Here is a 25,261-nt window from a genome sequence, read left to right on the forward strand (position 1 = left end):
GAACAGTGGTTGACTAAATACATAAACAATGCATTCTTGCTAAGTGAAGGCTAAATGACAATTGGGTACACTGTGTGAATGAAGGTTTTGTGGTGAATCAGCAGATAACTGGGTCCTCATATAGCAAGCAGGTGCATAGGCATGCCAAACTCAACAGTACTATACTCATGGTGCAAGCAGTGAGTTGGTTTAAGCAAAAATATATCATCTGGCACATTAATGTTGTTAATTTGAACATTACTTGTTTTAGAGTTATATTTCCATTTTCTTTTTAGATCTGTCTTATGGTTGTGTATGAGCTAATAAGGATAAAGCATCTTAGTTGGGTTTCATGTTTCTATCTTTAAAAAAAAAAATTGTAATAAAAATAATTTAAGTCAGCACTAGAGAATCTACAAGAATTTTCTTCCTCTAAAGGAGTACTATATATTACTTAAGGTTGAGAAACACTGATCTGATTGATTCATTTTGAATACACTGTGTTCTTTGTTGAAATGAGTCTTGTCCTTTAAAAGTCTAAATTGCTTTGGCTAGTAAAATTATGTTAAATCAGCTGAAACATTCATATTACTATAATACATGCCCTAAAAAGAAAGTTCAAAGGAAAAACACAAGCCAAAGACCCACTTCAGGATGGCAAGACAAAGTCTTATTACATGGAAAAGAATCAGAAAAAGGAAGGAATACCACTCCCCCATTCCCTCAAATTTTGTTTGTCATGGATACTGGCTTGAAAATGCAATGCATAAATGGATTTTATACCTTCTTGCTCTTGTAGTTCAGAGGACACATGAAGTGACATGAATTAGAAATTAACTTTTTATATAGGTTATAGATAGGAGAGACTAATGAGAATGTATTTTAATTTGTTAAAAATAGTTTTTCTTTCCTTTTACTTTGTGTTTTGTTATAAACAGATTTACTGATATGAAAGTTGTGTGCATGTGTTAGCTTTGTGTTTTTCTTTTAAAAAATGATTTTCATTTACATTAAAACAGTTCTAAGGCAAAAACAGATTTTGCATACTGGCTCCTTCCCTATTTTGCAATGAGGTAGCTGAAGAACAAAATCCAGGGACAGATATAGTGTTCCTTCCCCTTTAACTCTGAAGACTAATCTCTCAATTATTTGTTTTTCTCTTAAATCTTTATAACATTTTCAAAATGTTTGTGAAACAAGGTAGGGTATAAAGAATTAACATTATTCACTCTCAAGAGAAAAACACCACTCACCCATTGGCCAATTGTCATACACATGCTTTGCAATGTCAGAAGCAGAATCATTAGGAGAAAACAGGAACTCTTTTGTTTTCCCGCTTACCAAGATGAGGCGCAAATTTATCTGAAAGAAGACAAGGATTCTTTTAATATAAATCTTGAAATTTTGGAAGTAAAAAAATTACTCCTAGGCTTTTCATTTCAATCACATTCTAAATTATTACTAATGCTATTTTCTGTCTTTTTATTTATTTAAATTCTGTAAAGACTTTTTTTTTTTAAGAATGAGAATTTGGCATATGATTTCATTTCCATTATTTAATATATATGGGGGGGCAGATATGTTTGCCTTAAAAATAAAGGAAAACCAAAATTCATTATGCTTTTGTATTTAACTACTTCAACAATGTTCAGAGTTGGACTTTTTACAGGTTATCACTATTACTTTAGTATACATTTTTTCCACTGAAAAACTAACAAAAGAGGTGACGCTGCAAGTCACACCACTAAACAGAAGAAAAATTTAGTTGATAATCTACTTAGAAAAAATAAAGGGAAAACACTGAGTTATATATAACTCTTTATCCTACAAAATTATTCAAACCTAAACAAATTAACCAGAAACAATAAAGAACTTTACAATGGTTAAAGGAGGAATCAATAATAGCTATGTTAAACCCAAATGCAGGATCATTTATTTTGGGAGGGCAGAGGAGAAGCTGTGTGTGACAAAGGACATAGATTCATCCTCAGTGGATAACCTAAGGTAAATAATGGAATTAACATTTTTGAGGTCTAATGAATTTACATTTCAAGTAAATATGTTTATTTATACCTTTTGTAAAACATTTCTAAATGTTCACTTTTTAATTTTTTCTCTATCCATAATTAACTTGATGTTATTTTTAAAAACCATGACATCACTCATTTCCCTATAAGTTACAGAAATGCAAGCGGGATTTTCTATACTTCTAGGCCTCTGTTAAGAGAGCAAATTAAGACCTTCCCAAAAGTTGGGTCTAGTCCAGAGCGGAGTCCTGGGACTAGCCTAGCTTCTTTATACATAAAGAACAGAGACTGTCATTGTACCAGTTTGACTTGTGCCTGGTCCCAGGTTAGCCAAGCTCTCTTCTTCAGCTACCAATACTTTTTTCTTCTACAAAAAATACCAGAACATCTTTAAGATGGCCAAGTCTACAATGAATAAGTTGGTGCCTACCACAGCACCATTTAGAGACCAGGTCACTGATTTACTATCTACCACCAACATGGCCAACACCATTCCCAGTGCCTCAGCACTTTGAAAATGTACTGAAAGTTATAAAATATCTCCTCTACAAAAATGCTAAGCACAAAGAATTCCTCACTTACTGGGATGTGACTGGATCCATTAGATGGGGTAGAACTAGATACCATACTAGAAATTAAATTCTAACTGTATGTGCATTTTATTTCCATAAAAAGTTTTTTAGAAGATAAAAGAAAAAGAAATCTATATTCCAGGTGAAAAGCTCTTTCTATATGTCCAGTAAGAATTTCTTGCTGCCTTTTTTAACCAGAATGAAATTTGAAATTAGACCAAAGAGCGTACGTAATACAGGAAGAGATCTGATAAAATCATACTGCTGTAAATAAGTAATACAATCCAGAAACTTTTTTAAGTTCCATCTGAACAAAATTCAATAGTTTATAAGAATGATTAAATTTTAGGAAAGCACCACTTATTTATTTCATATAACAAATAAGTAATGAGTGATTCTTAAAGCAAGGAATGCAGTATCTCTACAATATGAATTTTAGTTCTCAGAGATACACTATTTACAGCTGTCTCTTTATATGTGAATACTGATAAATATATACTATATACTTTGAATTTATATGGAATCTTTTAATGGCTTCATACTATTGTATAAGGGTCCTTCAGTCATTAATGCCCAAGAAATTATGCCCCTCATAATGGTTCAGCCACATGTGTTTAACGGGAAAAAAAATATAATTAAATTCAAGCTTCCTAAGAGTTATGTAAATTATATGAATCTACTTTTTCTCAGAATCATCTTTAAAGTTTAAAACTAATTTCTATTGGGCTTTTATTCAAATTATAATATTTAAAAATAACAAAGAAAAAGGGGGAAAAAAGACTTACTTCTTAGAATCTGCAAAGACAATGCCAAAGCATACTTCAGACTTTCCCTATTATCCATCAATATGGAAATGGAAAAATATATGACGGTATATCCTTACTACGGAAATCTGTAGTTATTAAACAACATGAGGTATAGATCTATATGATCTGACATGCAAAGGTGTCCACAATATATTAAACTAAATAATACATACTCCCCATACCATAAATGGGTTCATGCAGCAAAGTTCCCAGAATTTATTTTAAAACTAATATATATCACTGTCACCAGTAAACTGATAGTTCACCCTTGTATTTCAAAATCAATGGTCTAAAGAATGTTATGTGCATCTCAATTTTCAGAATGTTGGAAACTTTTGGCCTCTAGCTGTGTTTGACAGGTTTAAAAACATTTTTTTTTTTTTAATGTTTACAGGGGGACATAAACTTTTTAGTTTGACACAGACCTTACTGAGCCCTACTTATTCACACTGGCCTGCTTCATACACTTATACCTGCCTGGCCCCAGAAAACATTAAAGTTTATTACTCATGGTAGAGCTTTGGGCTACAAAATCAGAACAAGATGCAAGATAAGATTTCAAAATCTATTGAGAACCTAATCACCCCTCCAGGTAGGGAAAAAAGAAAATATGAAAACTCTAAGTCTATAAATACATAAATCTAAGAAATCATCAAATATTACATTTAAAACTATCTAAAACTGACAATAACAGTTAAAGACTACTTCAGGAAGAAAGTTTATGTCCTAAATTAAAAATAACAGCAATAAACCCACAAACTTAAATTGCTGAGTAAAGTAACACATTGCCTGAAATGCTTCTGGTGCCTGGTACAATGGCTGGCATATAGTAGGTGTTCAATATTTGTTGACTAATATTTCAGTTTCTTTAGTTTCAGTATGCAAGTGGAAATGCAGACTGGAAAGGCCAGCACGAAGATTCAAATAAAGGCTTCAGGATTCTGGGCATTTTATCAAATGGCCAGTGTGGTATGTCGAATGGGAATGCGGGGGCGCCTGGGTGGCTCAGTCGGTTAAGGGTCTGACTCTCGATTTCAGCTCAGGTCATGATTTCAGGGTGGTGAGATCGAGCTCTGCATCAGGCTCCATGCTCAGTGGGGACTCTACTTGAGATTCTCTTTCTCCCTCTCCCCCCACCTCTAAAAACAACAAATAAAATAAATCTTAAAAAAAAAAGAATGGGAATGGTCATTTTTTGATAGTTGTATGGACATGTGGATAGTTCCAACATGTAAACACCTCAGTGCTTAATTTGTCAGGCTCTGGATCTTGTCAGTAACATGCCACAGTTTATATAAATACTATAATTTAGTAAGGAATTTTCAAAGGTAAAATTAATTCTGATTGTACTTAATTTTCAAATGAATTAAAGACTGGGTTATTGATATGGAAAATTAATGGATGAGTCTGGACTTGTTCCTATGTTTATCTCTGTGTGACAACCTTGTTCCTAGACTAGAAGTATACATCTGCCCCAATATATAGGCAAGTGTATCTTAGGGCTGTAACACCAATGGAGGAAAACACTAAATTTCCATGCTTTCTTTAGAAAAAATTTTGAAAGCAATCACCCAGATAAACAACTGGATACACAGGTTAGTCAGTAGTTAATTACTCCTGTATCATAGTAAGAACTTTCTCAAGCTTATTCAGATAAATAATGTCAATTATACCTCCTCTCAGTAATTGTATGGCAATTCCTATAAATGTGAGCTAGTTTCCTTTAAAAGATTATGTTCCATTTATTTAAATATTTATTAATGAAAGATCTTTTTACTTCTTTGAAGCCATGCTAAGTCAATCTATAAAATACCTTAAAAGAACTCTTGCTTGTGGGATACTAGAATTCTTGACACACTGACAATGGATTAAAAACTCTTATTTACAGCTTAAAAGGTGACATACTACAGGTACATACTTGTCTAAAAATAAAACTGTTAATCAAGACTCCAAATGACTCGATATGAGATGGAGCTCCTATTCTGAATAAAATTCCCAAGGGATGGTGTTCAGATTATCCAAATGAATGATACATTTCATAGTTACTTTTGAGGCAAAACAAATCCAAACAAGTCTCTTAGCGAGGTAGCAACCTTAATCATTTCCTGTAAGGCCAATGGAAATGACAAGAACTCTTCTATGCATGTAATTTCAAATTATCTCTATTTGTCAGATTATAACAATTTGGAGAAATCTCATCTAGAACTTAATTCACACAACAATTTGTTTTCAACTCATCAGGGTGAAAAAAGAGGAAGTAAAAAGGGAGACTGGAAGATGGAATTAATCGGAATGGTCTTTGGAAATAAAACAGACAAGTATGGAGATGGACCATGCCCTTTAAAAGAAATATGACTGTTTTTTACCAAGAAATCAACAGGTCGGTCAGAAAAGAAATTCTGCTCCTTCCCTGCTTTTGTGTTCTATCAAATAAATAAATAAAATCTTAAAAAAAAGAGAGAGAGAGAGAGGAAGGCAGGAAGGAAGGAAGGAAGGAAGGAGGGAGGGAGGGAGGGAGGGAGGGAGGGAGGGAGGGGGGAAAGGAAGGAAAGGAATTCCCAACTTCTCCTCTCAGTCTCCTAAGATTAAAATGAGTACTGAGGTTACTCTACTTCACATTCAAGTGAAGAATCTTTTTGCCTTTGTAGTGCTCATTCCTGCCTTTTTTGCTAAAGGGCAAGCGCAAGTGGCCAGTGGAAAGATGTCAGCCTTTCTTTGCAAGTCACTTTTTAAGAGCTCTCAATTTATCTCAAGGGGATCATACAGAGTAAATAAAGCCAACCCCAAAAGGTTACATACTATACGATTCCAAATATATAATATTCTTGAAATGACAAAACTATGGAATGGAGAACAGGTTAGTGGTAGCCAGGTTTTAGGAAGAGGGGAAGGGGGAGGGGTGGCAGTATCTATAAAAGGGAAGCACAAGGGATGCTTGTGATGGAACTGTTCTCTTACTGGGGTGAATGGTCACATGAATCTGCATATGTGATAAAACGGCACAGAACGAAATGCATACACACACCAACAAGTGCATGAAAAACTGGAGAAATCTGAATGAAGTGTGTGGATTTTATCAGTGTCAATTTCCTGCTGTGAGCCTGTACTACAGTTATATAATATGACGTCACCAACAGCAAATCCAGGTGAAGGATATACAGGATTTCTCTGTACTATTTCTTATAACAAGTGCATGTGAATCTATAAATTTCTCCAAATAAGATATTTTAAAAAACTAACACTGAACTTGCTAAAAATTTATATGGTATTATATGTCTGTCTTATTCTTATTTGCATTTGAAGATGAATAATGCTTTTCAAAAAAAATAACCTATGAAAAGAGGCTTGATCTAGAAAAAAGTATATAAGTCTATCAGTGACTTATTTTAAGACAGTATGTATAAATTTTAAAGATCGATAAGCATGTTTTCTTGTCCCTAGAGTTACAGATTTTAAATGGCATATTTTCAATTTTTGCTAAACATTACAGAAAAATGGAATGAGGGAGAAATGTGCTCATTTTTTTTACATAGGACTGATTTAAAACAAATTATTCAAACAATTGCAGTGCTAAAATATGGTAATCATATATTTCATAAACTTTCTTTTAGTTGTTCATGTATTCAAACATTTTCTGAAACAGACACTGTGCTTGTTGCCTGGATTACAAAAGATTTAATATGAAATCCCTTGAGAATTTCATAACCTTGAAGCTATGAGACATAAAAACATAATTATGGGGGAGGGGGTAGCTAGGATATAGAATTTTAAGTGCTCATAAATATTAGCTGAATGAGTTTTTAAAACAACAAAAGGAGAACCTGTGAGTCTGACATTCTAGAGTCGGGTCTATATGGCACAGTGAATAAAGAACGAGAAATGCTAACACTTGACATTTATTGTGTGGCTTTACTGTATCTCCGGTATTGCTCTTAGTTACTACTCACCTAGCCCATTTCTGAAGCAGGTATTACTACCCCATTTTAGAGTTGTAGGAATGAATTTAGAGACTTTAGTAAGTGGGTAAGCTGAGATTTGAACCTGGGTGTGCTAACAACACAATATTTGATGTTCACCACTCGGGTCAAGTGAACCAGGTGGTCCCAGCAAATTCCTTACCATGGTCTTCATGTTGTTCTCCATCATCATTTCAACCCCTCTTGCCCTCACTATGGTCCAACCACAGGTACCTTTTCTCAGTTCCTCAAAAGTGCCAAGTTCTTATTTGCCTTAAGGCCTTTACATAGGTTGTTTCTTGTGCGTGGAATGCTTGGTGCCCCACACTGCCCACCCCAATCCACACACACTCTGGCTTACATGTATTTGAGATGGGATGGCATAAATAAATCCTCCTGAGCCTCATCCTCCTGGATGAAATAATGAAACTAAATTTTTGAAGAAACAGTAGAAAAAGAATTTCAAAATAGAATTAGGGAAGCCAAGAAAGCATTCCTATTCCCCACTGGAATGAAGCAGCAATCCTATTTATGAAGAAGTTACATGAGGCATCCATGGAAACAGATTTTTAACTTCTAAGAAAATATACCTGAATTCTTGTATATGCATTTACTTGTATTATGGAGTCATAAACCAAGCTACACTGAGATTTGCTAAATGGACTGAAACTACAGGATCTTTTTCTATTTTCTTTTTAGTGCTCAGCATGATGTTGATTCTAATATACATGAAATATAAAATCTTTATAGGTAAAAACTCAGTGGAATTCCTTTTTATTTGTAAAAACACTTACCTACCCTGAACGATAGGCAAAGGGGAGGCTAGACAGTTCTCCAGTGTAAGTTCCCAAGTAAAGCTTTTGACATCTCATTTTAGTTGGAATGTGGATTTCCAGAACATTTAACTCACCTTAAAATGTAGATTGAGAAAGACATTCTAAAGCAACATTTAATGCTTTTTAAATTATATGAACCTGTCAACTATTTATTCATTAAATTATTTTTTGATCACTGAACACAAGCAAGAAACTGCTGAGTTATACAAATGAATTAACAACAATATTAAATTAGCCTACTTGCTTTCTAGGAAACGTAGATTGATTTTTTTTTCCTCATCAGTGAAGAAACAAAGAAACCATTGGGTTCTTATAAGTACAGTTCAGAATCAAATAATGTAGCTCAAAATTTATAAGGCTTTGGTGCCTGGCACACAGTCAGTGCCTAATTAGCTATTATCACAAATTATCTATCCTCGTCATCATCATATAACCATCATTAGTTTAGTAGATCACATTTATACTAACTATACAATGCTCTCTCTTTAAATACTTTATAACACACATACAGTTTAAAATAAGTTTGGGAGACTTTTGTAAAATTAAAATTCCATATGAAGACTGAACAATAAATTTTCTTGAGAAACCCTGCAAATTATTCTTAAAATTATAATTTTTCAAGTTCCAAATCCTATAAACTTAGAAAACATGTTGGTTCTGAAATTGAATTACAGTTCTGTATCACTTTAAAACTTGACTGTAAGATACAAACCAGCTGCTTTAACCAGATTTCAAATATGCAAGTGCAGTAGTCTAATTTCCTATACATACTATCAACTAAATAGCAAATTTGAATGAAACCAAAGTAGTCTCTCTGGGACACTGGATCTGTATCTAGGGAAACCTTTGTTTTGAGAAAGACTTTCAGGTCTTATGACTCACTTAATTAAGAACAACAGTTCAGTACAACAGTTTCTGTCAACCAAGTACTGAAAATATTAAATTATAGATAGAAGAAAGGGAACTGGCAAAGGCAAAGCAATAAAGAGGACATTGGGGAAGGGAGAGAGTAGCTTTTCCTATATTCATAATATTATGTTCACATATTTCAGGAGGATGACAATTTTCTTTTCTCTGCCCATCTCCCGTTAGTAGAAATAGGATGGTGTACGTTTTTTGGCTAAAAGCCTGAAATCATGGGGAAGGAAATTAATATTTATTGAATATCAACTACGCACCAGAAGTTTTCCTTCCATATAGTATCTCATTTGAGTAGTTCTAGCACACATCTTATTTTAGTATCTACTATATAATTCTTTTTCTTGTCTCTAATCACCTAGCTACTCCGATAAAACGGGTAGAACACAGGATGAACCTCTTATATTTGTCTTGGCTTGCCATTATTTGAGCCTTGCACCATATTCCCCTTGAGGTGAGTGCTTGCCCTTTTGCTGGGGGTATCAATTCCCAGATTCTTTCCCTCCTACTTCTTCTATGCTATTATCGAATTCTCGGTACTACTTTAAATCTCATGTCTTTTACAATTTTCCTCATTCAACTTTTAAGACTTTAAGATTGGGGGGGAGTCTCAGAATTCATCCAGTTCACAGACAGGGAATAGACAAGGGAAAAGAGGCCCCGGGTGGCTAGCTAGTTAGTGGCGAAGCAGAATAGCACTGCCCAGGTTTTCGCCCTGAAGTCAGGGTTTGTTCTAGCACACTTCAGTGTCTCCCCAAACACTCTCCCAACCTCTCCCTACATCCTTCTAAATATTGGACTTATGTTTTATTCAAACAGCCACTCCAGAAGGGCTTGCTTTTCTCTTAGGATTCATACAACTTTTGAGACAAAATACTCCTTAATCTGCTATACGCTACCTGAAAACTAATTCTGTCTCTCTGAGTGATAGAACTTCTAGGGAATATAAATGTTAAGAGAAAAAAAAAAGCGTTCCTATGTATTGTAAAATAAATTTGGAAGTGCCAGGTTAAAAAATTCAAAGAAGGTGTCTGCCAAGAGCCAGGAGGAAGGGAAATGGAGAGTTAATGTTTAATGATTACAGATTTTCAGTTTTGCCAAATGAAAAGAGTTCTGAAAAAAGAGTTCTGGATGGTGGTGATGTTTGTTGATTATGAACGTATACTGTACATTTAAAAACGGTTAAGATCACAAAGATCTTAGTTTGTTACAAACCAACAAAGATGGTTTGTTAACAAAATAACTTCCCATTAATAATTAATCTTGATCCTCTGATGTTTTAAAGTATTGAAATGTAATAAAACAGCTGGAGAGTAATCTCATCTTGGTAATTCTGATATAATAAAATATTTCATTTTATACAAAGTATAAAAATGGTTAAGATGGTAAATATGTGTATTTTACTACAATCTAAAAGCCAAAAAATATTTACAAAAAAATTCAAAGTTTCTTCATTGCAAAAGTTCTCAGAATCTTTCATATGCCAAAATGACTTTGTGAATCTTTAAGCGGAAGGGGGACCTGTGATTCTACTTTCAGATGACACTTCAAACGACTGAACACACAAAAGTCTGGTAAACAAGGTACTAGGCTAGATGCTGTAGGAGATACAAAGATGATCAAAACATAATCAATCAGTACTTAGAATTTGCTATAAAGCATTCAACCACCTCAGGAGGCAGTGGGGCTAACATAGGCAGGCCACTGAAAAAGTTTATTTACTGAATTTCAAATTTGTTGGGCATAATATGTTGATGTGGAACCTCATTTGCACATAATGAAAAATCAGTAATCAGTCTTATGGCATAATATTTTACCACAAAAAATTTTGAAATGGTTGTAATTAAAATAACCTATTTATATCTATTGCTAGAGGACATCAAAGTGACTTAATTTTTTTGCAGTATAACTGTGAATTAAATATTTGCATCACTGCTGTATGAAAGGATAAGATATTCCCAGAGATGGTCTTTAATGTTAGACTAAAACTCACATTAAGATGGACATCTTAAAAACACACATTGGAAAAGGCTTATTTTTCCATAAACTTTTTTTTTTTTTTAAATGAGGAAAATGGCTTAGACTTGATGCCATGGCTGTGGCAAGAAAACAAAATAATTTTAATGTGTGCCTTTGCCCTATAAAAATGAAACTAATGGTTCTCTGAGGGACTGTCCTAGATGACTATTAAAAAGTCCCCTCCAGCTCTAATACAAAAAGGGCATGTTATCTGAAATATAACAATTTTATTATGTATGATAAATAATATGCATAGGATATGTAAGCATTCAGTAATGACCAAGTTATTCCAATCAGTCACTTTTTATTTGAATTAACAGAGGTGGAATGATGCAAACCCAGTGCCTTCATTTCCTCATCGCTAACTCTGATCTTTAATTCCCTATAAATCTGCCTACTGAAGCCACACTACTGAACCATATTCTTGAAGGTCACTTACGACCATCTAATAAAAAACATCAAATAGCTTCTTCTCATTTCTCATCTTCCTTAATCCCTCTGTAAACAACTGACACAGCTTATTCCTTCCTTCTTGAAAGTCTTTCCTCATTAGGTTTCTGTAATTCCCCAAATGTATTTTCTGAAACACTAGCCTCCATGAAGTATTCTGGGAGAGAAAACAGTTCAGCGGTCAGGTGAATTTGCAAAACACTGCTTCATATATTCCTGTCTTGGAAATCTGCCATGTATGTTAACATATTAAAAACCCAGAGAATTCTTTTAGTGAACAAATTCATCTAACTTTAACACAGTTGCAGTGTTTAACCACAGAACCAATTTTTCTTTCATATTACCTGTTACCATCCCACAGATCTAGTTTTTGGTAAAACATACTTTGGGGAATACTAATATTCCTGCTTTTGACCCTCTCTTTTAGTTTTTCTTTTTCCTCTTGTACTCCAAATATGGGCTTTCCAAGGTTCCCTCATCAATCTTTTCTTCCCCAACACTCTATAAGAGATCTCATCTACCCCCGAGGCTTCAATTGCCACCTATGTGGAACATTCCCAAACTAATTCTCCATGGGGCACCAATTTCATTTCTCCAACTGCCAGCTGACCATTTCTAATTGGATAGCCTGCTGTCTCTTCAAAATTGATCTGTTTAAGTTTATTTCTTCCTAAATAAGAGGTATCCCTCCTGACTTAATTTATTGCTGCTAAATTCTCCTGGTCTCCCAGTTACTCAGGCCTGAAAGCTCAGCATCGTCATTTACCCTGCTCTTTTTTCCCCCTTTACTAGGTTACTAAATTCTTTAAAATTCTCTTTGCTGCCTCTCACCCCCAAACCATCTTGCACGTTGCCAGACAATTTCGACACTTTAAAATTTTGTCATTGTGCTACAGGTAGCTAACATTTACTATCACTTACAAGTAGCATACAGTACTTTGCATGAAGTATACAGTTAACTATTACACAACCGTAGGGGCTAGGTACTATCACCTCTATGTTGTAGTAAGGATGCTGAGGTTAAGTAACTTAAGATCACATAGTTCATAGTCCAAACTTCTCAGTCCAATCCAACTACTATTTCCCTATCTAAATTTCTGTTCCAACCAAATTGATAAATTCATTATAAATCCTATCCTGCCAAGAATCACAAGAATGAATTCCTGCTTCTGTTCATTCAGTTCTAATGCCTCCTTTAAAGCCTATGTGACCACTCTAGCCTCCACCGCCCCTTCCTCACTCAGTTTCTACCCAATCATGGGCATGTGCTGAAGCAGTCCTATATATCCGTGTTTGCCTGAGACAATTCTGATTTACATTTGTGGTATTACTATTCTAATGAACAGTGCTCCCTTTTATTCTCAAAAGTATCTCAACCTACATAATAAATTATAAGGTCATCCTACATATATCATATCATTTATTGCAGCAAGATACATTTTATTTATGTCTTAACTCCCAAATTAAATCATTTTTGAGGGTGGTAAATCAATCTTAAAACTTAATAGTTCTCTTCTTTCAGAAGTTGCTAACATCAACAGGAACAGTTGTAGAGATGAGGCGCCTTTGGCTGTTTTTTGTTTCCCAATTTAGATCATTTTAGATCAAAACAAGAAAAAATGCATATTAAATTAATTCATATAGTTAACCTCATATGATTTACTGTGCCTGAAAAATAGTAGGTACTTAATATGCTGGAAGATGAATGAATAATGTACCAGAATATGGCAGACTACAGACAATATTCTTAAAATATTTCGATAATGTACATGTAACAGTATAACCAGGAAGCAGATCTACCAATAATTACCAAGAAAAAATTTATTTTAGTATTTTTTTACTGTTACAGTTAGGTGATGACAGACTATTTTCCATACACAACTATTATGAAATATAAGTCCTGAAACAGACCACAGTGATAATGAAAAACCGTTGCCCTGAAGAGGAAAGAAAGACATTTTAAAAATCATTCTATTCTTTACAATATGTTTGTCAGTCAACTCATTATTCAAAAGTGATAGCAAGCTCTCCTATTTAAGAAGAATACATTTTGTCTGTCCATGAAGAAAACAATTGTTCCAGGCTGCCTGTGCTTTGCAGTCCTATTCAGCTTGCACAGACAATTTGCATCAACCTGTGACTAGTGATACTGTCACTTAGTGGTGCCCCAGATAGCCATGACCTCATGTGCTCTTAATATGGAGGTTCTCATTTATAAATTAATGTCTCTGGAATACTCACGGATTCTTACTTGAATACAAGTGTGCTTTAATTATTATTTATTAAATTTTGAAACTAATAATGTATCAGTTTACTTAGGATTAGGGTGACGAATTATTCAGCAGCAGAGCTCTACATAACAAACAGGGAATGAAACAAGCAAGTGTGATAAATGCATCCACATCGGCAGATAACATTAAATACAATTATTAGTAAAATATAGCATAAGATCTATGCAGGATATACTATCTAAGAATGTTAATTAACACAATCATTGAATGCTAGTCATTGGAGGTGAATACATTATACTATTCATAAAATACACACACACACAAACCCTGAATATTCATAAAAAGTTCTTACAGAATATAAAGCCAGCAACATCAAAACATCTAGTATTACAATACAGAAAGCAAAACAAATGACAGCAGATGGTTACAAAGAGGGGAAATAGAGAACTGCAGTACAAATTACAACTAAAAGGGAAATATTCACAAAGAAATGGTTTAGGAAAAGGTCAGGTGAACTGGGGAAAAGTAAATGACTAACAGCAAAAGAAGAAATATTTATAAACAGGAAAGATTGTTATGAGCAGATTAATTATCTGAATACATGGACAAGAAAAGAGCAGGAAGTATCATTGCCAGAGAAATAATTCAAGAACTAAAGGACCCCGGCACTGCGCTGAAAATACCACATTATACTTTTTGCAAATTTAGAAACTTAGGTCCAGAGAGGGATAAAGAAAATTCGTGTAAGGTTATGAAGAAACCAGAAGATAGAAATCTTCAACTGATGCAGTTCAGTTAAGTATGACAACCCTCGGACTTGGACTCTATGCTGAGCAATGTTTTTGGGTTTTCTTTTAAACCAGTGAAATAGCTTATGTTCGTGTCTATTAAACACCATCTGCAAGAATATGTGAGAAATTTCAGAAGTTGTTAACTTATATCAACAATAACACAGATTAACTAACACCATAAAACATATAAAAGTCTGGGAAAGATATTTAATGAGTCTCTGGACCTATTACAAGAACTAATGACAGCGTTCCTATCACCTTCATTTCCTAAATTAGATTTTCTTTTATTTTCAGAATATTGATGACGTTAATGTTTGAATAATTACCAATTCGTAAGGTACTATCCTTACTTTATCTTCAAAGATTTATAAAGTATGACTATGGCATAAAAGTTGCTATCTTAGGTAATATAATAAAATAATTTTTTCCCAATTTTCTGCAGAAGCAATTCAACAACGCTAAGAGGCACTCCCTATTAACACCCCCCCCCCCCAACTCCCCCATCTCTCTCTCTCTCACACACACATGCCAACTTGTATGTTGACCTTTTCTGGCCTAGCTTAGTTCTGTTTGTTAGGTGAAAAGTAAGTATTCAGGTAAAAGTTAATGTGGAGAATATGATAATGAATCTAAAAGTTAGAAGAAGATATGAAGTACATGGATGCCTCAACAAGGGAGGCTGCTAGTGGATATGATTTTAAATGTTATTTTGATCACAATTATTTTTTCCATAGCTGCTTGTTACAAGGTTTTATTAATTTTTCTTCTGCAGGGTTTACTGCTAATCTATTCTTTCTCCATCCCTCAAACCCATTCCCTCTGTCAATATCCTAGTTTAGACCATTATCACTAGTTATCTACTAACTGGTCTTCCTGGGTATTCTGTGCCTCCTTCTCCCATGCTTAATCCTGTGTATGATAACTCATCCATGCAACAAATATTTACTGGGCACTTATCATAGGCCTACTATGTGAATCCACAAATATTCAAGACCTACAAAAGCAAGAGAAATTAGCAGGCACACTTTAGTATGTGCTTCTAAGATCATGAAAGTGCCTTATGAATGTGATTATGTTTTCTGACAGCAGTTCTGGGGAAGAACTAAATGCATCACGCCTACAAAATAACAAAGGTACAATTCTACCCAAAGTTACTGTTACAGTTCTTACCTACCTATTGAAGCCAATATTTTTTCTTGGCACTCTTAAACTTTGAACACAGCAAACATTCATTTCACATTCAAGTATTCAGGCTATTCGCTCATGAATGGAGTTAGTGATTTTGATCACATACACATAAGCTTTTATGTATACAGGACCTCATGCCTTGGGGGAGAACAACTACTATTAATGGTTTTAATTTAGCAAATACTAAATAATTTGGATCCTAACCAATTCTAATTTATAAACTTTTATGTCCCAAGGTTTCATTTGTAAATCCACTGTTTGTAACCTAGATTACATTTCTATAGAAAAAAGTCTATATATGGCTTGTCAGTTTCCCAGAGAATTCCTAAGAGTCTATTTTACATAATAATATGACTAAGATATACCTAACATGCAGTGAAAAGTAGTAACACTTCTAATAGTCACAACCACATATAACTTACTATGTGCAAGCTCCTCTTTTAGGTGTTCTACCTGTACCTACCGTTCACTCTTCATAGCAACCCTATAGGAAAGTTACTATCATTATGCCCATGTTTTACAGAGGAGGAAACTGAAGCAGAGACTCAAGAACCTGCCTAAGGTCCAACAGCTAAGAAGTACCAGAACTGGGTTTCAATCCAACCCTGCTTTTAGCCACTATGTTAAATTGCCTCTAACTATTAAAAAGTTTTAGTTAGTTTAACCCTGCAGAGCGCTCAAATTTTTTAGAGTACAACACGGTTTTACTTCATATGACTCATCTGCTATTTCAGGTTCTTCTGAAGTTGAATGGTTTTATTACTTCCCTCACTGTTACTTATTTACTGAATTGCTCACATACATACATATATAAGAATTTACTTCAGGATCACTATACAGTCAAAGCCTCTGGGTAAGCTGAAGCTCTTGCACTGCCCCATTCACCTCCAAAACATATGCTTCCTAAATAAATAAATCTGACTTGTTCTGGCTTTAAAAACAAAAAACAAAAAAAATCTGTTAGGAAGTTAACTGTAAGAACAAATATTGCCACAACTTCCATAACATAAATCACTCTAGAAATATACTGAATTAACTTTTGATTCCAATTCTTAGTGTTGTCTTGTATGTTATATTTACTGGAGGCAGGGTTATAGCTTGATATTTTCATTTGTTCATTTTCTGTAAATTTCCCTCCACCACTGACTGCTCTTGGTGATACAAATCTTGGTAGCATCATCTCCTCAACCCAAGAAACAGAGATTCAAACAAATTACTAACATAGGTTCAAATCAGAAAGATTTATTGCTATGCATATGGGATTGTTTTGGACTAGTTTTTCCATGAAGACAAGAAGACTGGGGCAGGGGTGAAGGGCTGGAAAATGTAGAGAAAGCTCAGTGAGGATTCAAACTAGAGAGAAAGAAATGAAGACACAGAGTCCCCAAATGAGAGGGAAAAGAAATCGCTGACTCAAAGATCAGGGGTGTAGTATGGACTATTTGTTGATCTCATAACTCATGGACAATTGAGGTCAACAATCCTGGATACCTGGGCCACCTTGTGTGGAGACACAAGTGTGAAATAAAAATCTTGTTCTCAAACCAAGTGAACATGAACAGACCAGTGGGAAATTTCCCTCCAGGTGGAACAGCAGTGGACACATGACTGATCACACTATATGAAGCCTCAAATTAGGAACAATGCCTCTTTCTCCCTTGCCATGAGACTTGATTTCAGAGTAATCAAATCTATCTAAAAAACAGTATGTAATTCCTTGGGAATCATATTGGTATTCTTGAAATTGCACTTCTTTTAAGTAAATACAGTTGTGATGCTTAAACAACACAAGGGGCACCAATCCCCTCACCCCAACATGGTCAAAATCCACATATAACTTTTGACTCCCCCAAAATCTTTACTAATAGCCTGCTATTGACCAGGAGCCTTACCAATAACATAAACAGTTAATTAACACATATTTTGTATATGTATTACTGTATTCTTACAATAAAGTTAGAGAAAAGAAAATATTAAGGAAATCATAAGAAAAAAATACACAGTATTGTATTATATTTATCAATAGTGTAAGTTTATGTCATCTATTTATAAGATGAATCATCTGTCAGTACCTACATCACTATCTTATATGATACAAAACACTGTAGACGTTATATGTATTACTAACACTAGATATCAAAAATGGAAAGATAATGTGAAACAGGAGGTGGCTACAAAATTATTACAGTAGCACTACAGTTAATTTTATGCAGTTATGATTTAATACTGCATCTTTATGTTTGTTTACATTTCTCCTAACTGTGAATGGCACCACGTATGTGGTCTGTGTTTGTATGCATAAGTTTTGATAAATTTTAACTTTTTATAATAGATTTTTGTATATTTTCTGGTAGTAAGTGACAAAACAGAATAGTATCTACATATATTCTATGTATTCATGGCAAAGCTAATTTTTTTCTTTTTTCTTTTTTTATATTTCTAGGCTATGCAGTTCATCTGCAAGTTTTTTTTCAAACTGTCACAAATCTCCAAAAAGTTTTCCGATATATTTACTTTTCTAAAAAAGATTTTATTTATTTTTAGAGATAGAGAGCATGCAAGCAGGGGGAGGGGCAGAGGGAGAGGGAGAAGCAAACTTGCCACTGAGCAGGGAGCCTGGACCCATGCAGGGCTTAATCCCAGGACCCTGAAATCATGACCTGAGCCAAAGGCAGACGCTTAACCAACTGAGCCACCCAGGCGCCCCTCAATATATTTACTTTTTAAAAATCTGCATGTAAGTGGACTCATGCAGTTCAAACCTGTGTTGTTCAGGGGTCAACTGTAACTTATCCAATATTGCTCCAAGCTAAGTAATTGGGTCAATCACGAGTTAAACTAAAACTCCAAGCTCTCTACCAAGTCAAAGCTTCCATTTAGCTATAAAATTAATACTGAGGACCATTTTTTTAAAGTGTGGTAGCAGTGGTAGGTGTTTGGGTTTTGTTTTGTTTTTAAAGTCTTTATTTTCAATGACATCAAAAATAACTTAGTTCTGCTGTTCAATTCTTATGATAGAAAAAAACAGAAAAGAAAACAGAACATAAAGCTTAAAAAAAATCCACTGCAAAGGAAGAGGCATGTTAGAGCTGGCCTAATAGAAATAATGAGATGATAAAAATTAAGCCATATACTAAAAGGCTAAAAGATTTGAGTTGCTTTTGGAACCCTCAGAGGTAGCTTCTGTGGCAGGGGTAGTTTTTGTACACAGAAAATTCTTTTTAAACTTTACTTCAGTTTTGGTTTTTGAAATCAATCAGTCGGTTAAGTGTTTGAATCTTGGTTTTGGCTCAGGTTATGATCTCAGAGTCATAGGATTGAGCCCCACTTCGGGCTCTGTGTTCAGCAGGTAGTCTGCTTGAGATTCTCTCCCTCTCCTTCTGCCCCTCCCCCTACTCGCACACTAACGCTCATGCACGCTCTCTCTCAAATAAATAAATAAATCTTTAAAAAAAACAAAAAGATAGAGTTATCTGGTGAACATTGCTAATCTTCTTTAAGGCCTCCTAACATATACGTCCACTGGCCCGGGCAGTGCTGGAGACAGACCATTACTCTTCTAATACCACAGAGACATTCCCCAATACACGTTCAAATCTACAATTTAATTCACATTATATACATTACCTACATGCTTTAGGGAAGCACTTTAAGAACTGTTACTTTACCTTTTATGGCTATTGCAAAGATCAAATGAAGTAAGTATGAACATTTACTGTAAATTCTGAGACCTTAAAGTGCTATTAGTCTCATATTTATATAAAAGAAACAATCAGCTTCGATCAAATACAATGGCAGTTCTCAAGTTATCCTTTTCCTAACCTTGCTCAGTTATTTCCTACCTTGTATGTGACATCTGACATACATTTAGGCCTATAAATCCTTTGAGTATTAATTAAACATGTAAGTAAAGTTGTATCTCCTCAATTAGATTATAAACTCCTCAAGGGCAAGAATCATAATACCATCTGTTGCTTTTGTCTTTACTTCATTCTACTTCCTCTTACCATTAGCCAGTGTTTCAGAGCGGGTATTTGTGGTAGCACCCTTAAATATCCTTAATGAAGGCATGGTACAACTACTGAACCAGCTGATAATCTTCCCCAATGTGCGTCAATAAAATCATCAGGGGGCCATTAGGGAGGAAGAGAAAAATATCATGATTATCATGATTACCATGATCACCAGTGCAGTCTCTATTGCAACCACTGAAGAGGTAGCTCTAAAATGAAGCAGCTACAGTCCATATGCTTACTAACAATCCTTACTCCGAAGACTAAGATCCTCTGAGCATCTACAATCATTCTATAAATTTTTCAGTCTTTAAACCATGATTATTCTGATAATTGAAATCTGAATAAGGTAGCCTGAAGCACATATAATAAGAAAATACACGGAAAACAAAAAGTGTTAAGTATACAGCACAGCTATTACAGGAAGAATATATAAATGAATTACTTTTTTTTTTTCCTCAATACCCTTATATATTTTTTTTTGATGTTCATGCAAGGTTCTTTTTTTTTTTAATTGGGGATTTCAGTGTTTTATTTTTTATTTTTTTTAATAATTTTTAGTTGTTCTGTTAATCACCATACATTACATCATTAGTTCTTGATGTAGTGTTCCAAGACTCATTGTTTGTGCATAACATCCAGTGCTCCATGCAGAACGTGCCCTCTTTAATACCCATCACCAGGCTAACCCATCCCCCCACCCCCCTCCCCTCTAGAACCCTCAGTTTGTTTTTCAGAGTCCATCGTCTCTCATGGTTCGTCTCCCCATCCAACTTAATCCCCTCATTCTTCCCCTCCTGCTATCTTCTTCTTTTTCTTTCTTCTTAACATATGTTGCATTATTTGTTTCAGAAGTACAGATCTGTGATTAAAAAGTCTTGAACAGTTCACAGCGCTCACCATAGCACATACCCTCCCCAATGTCTATCACCCAGCCACACCATTCCTCCCACCCCCCACCACTCCAGCAACGCTCAATTTGTTTCCTGAGATTAAGAATTCCTCATATCAGTGAGGTCCTATGATACATGTCTTTCTCTGATTGACTTATTTCACTCAGCATAACACCCTCCAGTTCCATCCACGTCGTTGCAAATGGCAAGATCTCATTCCTTTTGATGGCTGCATAATATTCCATTGTGTATATATACCACACCTTCTTTATCCATTCATCTGTCGATGGACATCTTGGCTCTTCCCACAGTTTGGCTATAGTGGACATTGCTGCTATAAACATTGGGGTGCACGGACCCTTTCGGATCCCTACATTTGTATCTTTGGGGTTAAATACCCAGTAGTGCAATTGCTGGATCGTATGATAGCTCTATTTTCAACTGTTTGAGGAACCTCCATACTGTTTTCCAGAGGGGTTGCACCAGCTTGCATTCCCACCAACAGGGGAGGAGGGTTCCCCTTTCTCCACATCCCCGCCAACATCTGTCGTTTCCTGACTTGTTAATTTTAGCCATTCTGACTGGTGTGAGGTGGTATCTCATTGAGGTTTTGATTTGGATTTCCCTGATGCCAAGCAATGTTGGGCACTTTTTCATGTGTCTGTTGGCCATTTGGATGTCTTCTTTGGAAAAATGTCTGTTCATGTCTTCTGCCCATTTCTTGATTGGATTATTTGTTCTTTGGGTGTTGATAAATGAGTTTGATAAGTTCTTTATAGATCTTGGATACTAGCCCTTTATCTGATATGTCATTTGCAAATGTTTTCTCCCATTCTGTTGGTTGTCTTTTGGTTTTGTGGACTGTTTCTTTTGCTATGCAAAAGGTTTTTATCTTGATGAAATCCCAATAGTTCATTTTTGTCCTGGCTTCCCTTGCCTTGGCGATGTTTCTAGGAAGAAGGTGCTGCAGCTGAGGTCGAAGAGGTTGCTACCTGTGTTCTCCTTTAGGATTTGGATGGACTCCTGTCTCACGTTTAGGTCTTTCAACCATTTGGAGTCTATTTTTGTGTGTGGTGTAAGGAAATGGTCCAGTTTCATTCTTCTGCATGTGGCTGTCCAATTTTCCCAACACCATTTGTTGAAGAGACTGTCTTTTTGCCATTGGACATTCTTTCCTGCTTTGTCAAGGATGAGTTGACCGTAGAGTTGAGGGTCCATTTCTGGGCTCTCGATTCTGTTCCACTGATCGATGTGTCTGTTTTTGTGCCAGTACCATACTGTCTTGATGATGACAGCTTTGTAATAGAGCTAGAAGTCCGGAATTATGATGCCGCCAGCTTTGCTTTTCTTTTTCAATATTCCTCTGGCTATTCGAGGTCTCTTCTGGTTCCATACAAATTTTAGGATTATTTGTTCCATTTCTTTGAAAAAAGTGGATGGTATTTTGATGGAGATTGCATTGAATGTGTAGATTGCTCTAGGTAGCATTGACATCTTCACAATGTTTGTTCTTCCAATCCATGAGCATGGAACGTTTTTCCATTTCTTTGTGTCTTCCTCAATTTCTCTCATGAGTATTTTATAGTTTTCTGACTACAGATCCTTTGCCTCTTTGGTTAGATTTATTCCTAGGTATCTTATGGTTCTGGGTGCAATTGTAAATGGGATCAACTCCTTAATTTGTCTCTCTTCTGTCTTGTTGTTGGTGTATAGGAATGCCACTGATTTCTGTGCATTGATTTTATAGCCTGCTACTTGACTGAATTCCTGTATGAGTTCTAGCAGTTTTGGGGTGGAGTCTGTTGGGTTTTCCACATACAGTATCATATCATCTGCAAAGAGTGAGAGTTTGACTTCCTCCTTGCCGATTTGGATGCCTTTGATTTCTTTTTGTTGTCTGATTGCTGTGGCTAGGACTTCTAATACTATGTTGAATAGCAGTGGTGAGAGTGGACATCCCTGCCGGTTCCTGACCTTAGGGGGAAAGCTCTCAGTTTTTCCCCATTGAGAATGATATTCGCTGTAGGTTTTTCATAGATGGCTTTTATGATATTGAGGTATGTACCCTCTATCCCTATACTCTAAAGAGTTTTGATCAAGAAAGAATGCTGTACTTTGTCAAATGCTTTTTCTGCATCTATTGAGAGGATCCTATGATTCTTGTTCTTTCTCTTGTTAATGTATTGTATCACGTTGATTGACTTGCGGATGTTGAACCAGCCTTGCAGCCCAGGGATATATCCCACTTGGTCATGGTGAATAATCCTTTTAATGTACTGTTGGATCCTATTGGCTAGGATTTTGGTGAGAATTTTTGCATCCATGTTCATCAAGGATATTGGTCTGTAGTTCTCCTTTTTGATGGGGTCTTTGTCTGGTTTTGGGATCAAGGTAATGGTGGCCTCATAAAATGAGTTTGGAAGTTTTCCTTCCATATCTATTTTTTGGAACAGTTTCAGGAGAATAGGTATTAATTCTTTAAATGTCTGATAGAATTCCCCTGGGAAGCCATCTGGCCCTGGGCTTTTGTTTGTTGGGAGATTTTTGATGACTGCTTCAATTTCCTTAGTGGTTATAGGTCTGTTCAGGTTTTCTATTTCTTCCTGGTTCAATTTTGGTAGTTGATACATCTCTAGGAATGCACCCATTTCTTCCAGGTTATCTAATTTGCTGGCATAGAGTTGCTCATAATATGTTCTTATAATTGTATGTCTTTGGTGTTGGTTGTGATCTCTCCTCTTTCATTCATGAGTTTGTTGATTTGGGTCCTTTCTCTTTTCTTTTTGATAAGTTCGGCCAGGGGTTTATCAATCTTGTTAATTCTTTCAAAGAACCAGCTCCTAGTTTCGTTGATCTGTTCTACTGTTCTTTTGGTTCCTATTTCATTGATTTCTGCTCTGATCTTTATTATTTCTCTTCTCCTGCTGGGTTTAGGCTTTCTTTGCTGTTCTTTCTCCAGCTCCTTTAGGTGTAGGGTTAGGTTGTGGGTTTGAGACCTTTCTTGTTTCTTGAGAAAGGCTTGTATTGCTATATACTTTCCTCTCAGGACTGCCTTTGCTGTATCCCAAAGATTTTGGACAGTTGTGTTTTCATTTTCATTGGCTTCCATGAATTTTTTAAATTCTTCTTTAATTTCCTGGTTGACCCATTCATTCTGTAGTAGGATGCTCTTTAGCCTCCATGTATTTGAGTTCTTTCCGACTTTCCTCGTGATTGAGTTCTAGTTTCAAAGCACTGTGGTCTGAAAATATGCAGGGAACGATCCCAATCTTTTGGTACCGGTTGAGACCTGATTTGTGACCTAGGATGTGATCTATTCTGGAGAATGTTCCATGGGCACTAGAGAATGTGTATTCTGTTGCTTTGGGATGGAATGTTCTGAATATGTCTGTGAAGTCCATTTGGTCCAGTGTTTCATTTAAAGTCTTTATTTCCTTGTTGATCTTTTGCTTAGATGATCTGTCCATTTCCTTCAGGGGGGTGTTAAAGTCCCCCACTATTATTGTATTGTCAATGTGTTTCTTTGCTTTTGTTATTGCCTTATATAATTGGCTGCTCCCACATTAGGGGCATAGATATTTACAATTGTTAGATCTTCTTGTTGGATAGACCCTTTAAATAGGATATAGTGTCCTTCTTCATCTCTTATTACAGTCTTTGTTTTAAAATCTAATTTGTCTGATATAAGGATTGCCACCCCAGCTTTCTTTTGGTGTCCATTAGCATGGTAAATGGTTTTCCACCCCCTCACTTTCAATCTGGGGGTGTCTTTGGGTCTAAAATGAGTCTCTTGCACACAGCATATTGATGGATCTTGTATTTTAATCCAATCTGACAGTCTGTGTCTTTTGATTGGGGCATTGAGCCCATTTACATTCAGGGTAACTATTGAAAGGTATGAATTTAGTGCCATTGTATTGCCTGTAAGGTGACTGTGACTGTATATTGTCTGTGTTCCTTTCTGATCTATGCTGCTTTTAGGCTCTCTTTTTGCTTAGAGGACCTCTTTCAATATTTCTTGTAGGGCTGGTTTCGCGTTACAAATTCCTTTAGTTTTTGTTTGTCCTGGAAGCTTTTTATCTCTCCTTCTACTTTCAATGATAGCCTAGCTGGGTATAGTATTCTTGGCTGCATATTTTTCTCGTTTAGTGCTCTGAAGATATCATGCCAGTCCTTTCTGGCTTGCCAGGTGTCTGTGGATAGGTCTGTTGCCAATCTAATGCTTCTACCATTGTAGGTTACATATCTCTTCTCCCGAGCTGCTTTCAGGATTTTCTCTTTGTCTCTGAGACTCGTAAGTTTTACTATTAGATGTTGGAGTGTTGACCCATTTTTATTGATTTTGAGAGGGGTTCTCTGTGCCTCCTGGATTTTGATGCCTGTTTCCTTCCCCACATTAGGGAAGTTCTCTGCTATAATTTGCTCCAATATACCTTCTGCCCCCCTCTCTCTTTCTTCTTCTTCTGGGATCCCAATTATTCTAATGTTGTTTTGTCTTATCGTATCGCTTATCTCTCGAATTCTGCCCTCGTGATCCTGTAGTTGTTTATCTCTCTTTTTCTCAGCCTCTTTATTTTCCATC

At 35.6% G+C, this 25,261-nt stretch overlaps 1 protein-coding gene across 1 annotated transcript in view; it reads right to left on the bottom strand.

Annotated features, from left to right (window-relative positions):
- UBL3 (ubiquitin like 3) overlaps positions 1–25,261 on the bottom strand; it is a 68,527-nt gene that overhangs the window by 9,726 nt on the left and 33,540 nt on the right. Inside the window, exon 2 of the mRNA XM_028105372.2 lies at positions 1,233–1,341. Within this exon, the coding sequence (XP_027961173.1) occupies positions 1,233–1,341 (109 nt within the window). The remainder of the gene's footprint in view (positions 1–1,232; positions 1,342–25,261) is intronic.

The sequence above is a fragment of the Eumetopias jubatus genome, unplaced genomic scaffold (assembly GCF_037043125.1).
Source record: "Eumetopias jubatus isolate StellerSeaLion01/CBP00866 unplaced genomic scaffold, mEumJub1_p1.0 scaffold_3, whole genome shotgun sequence".
Taxonomy (NCBI): domain Eukaryota; kingdom Metazoa; phylum Chordata; class Mammalia; order Carnivora; family Otariidae; genus Eumetopias; species Eumetopias jubatus.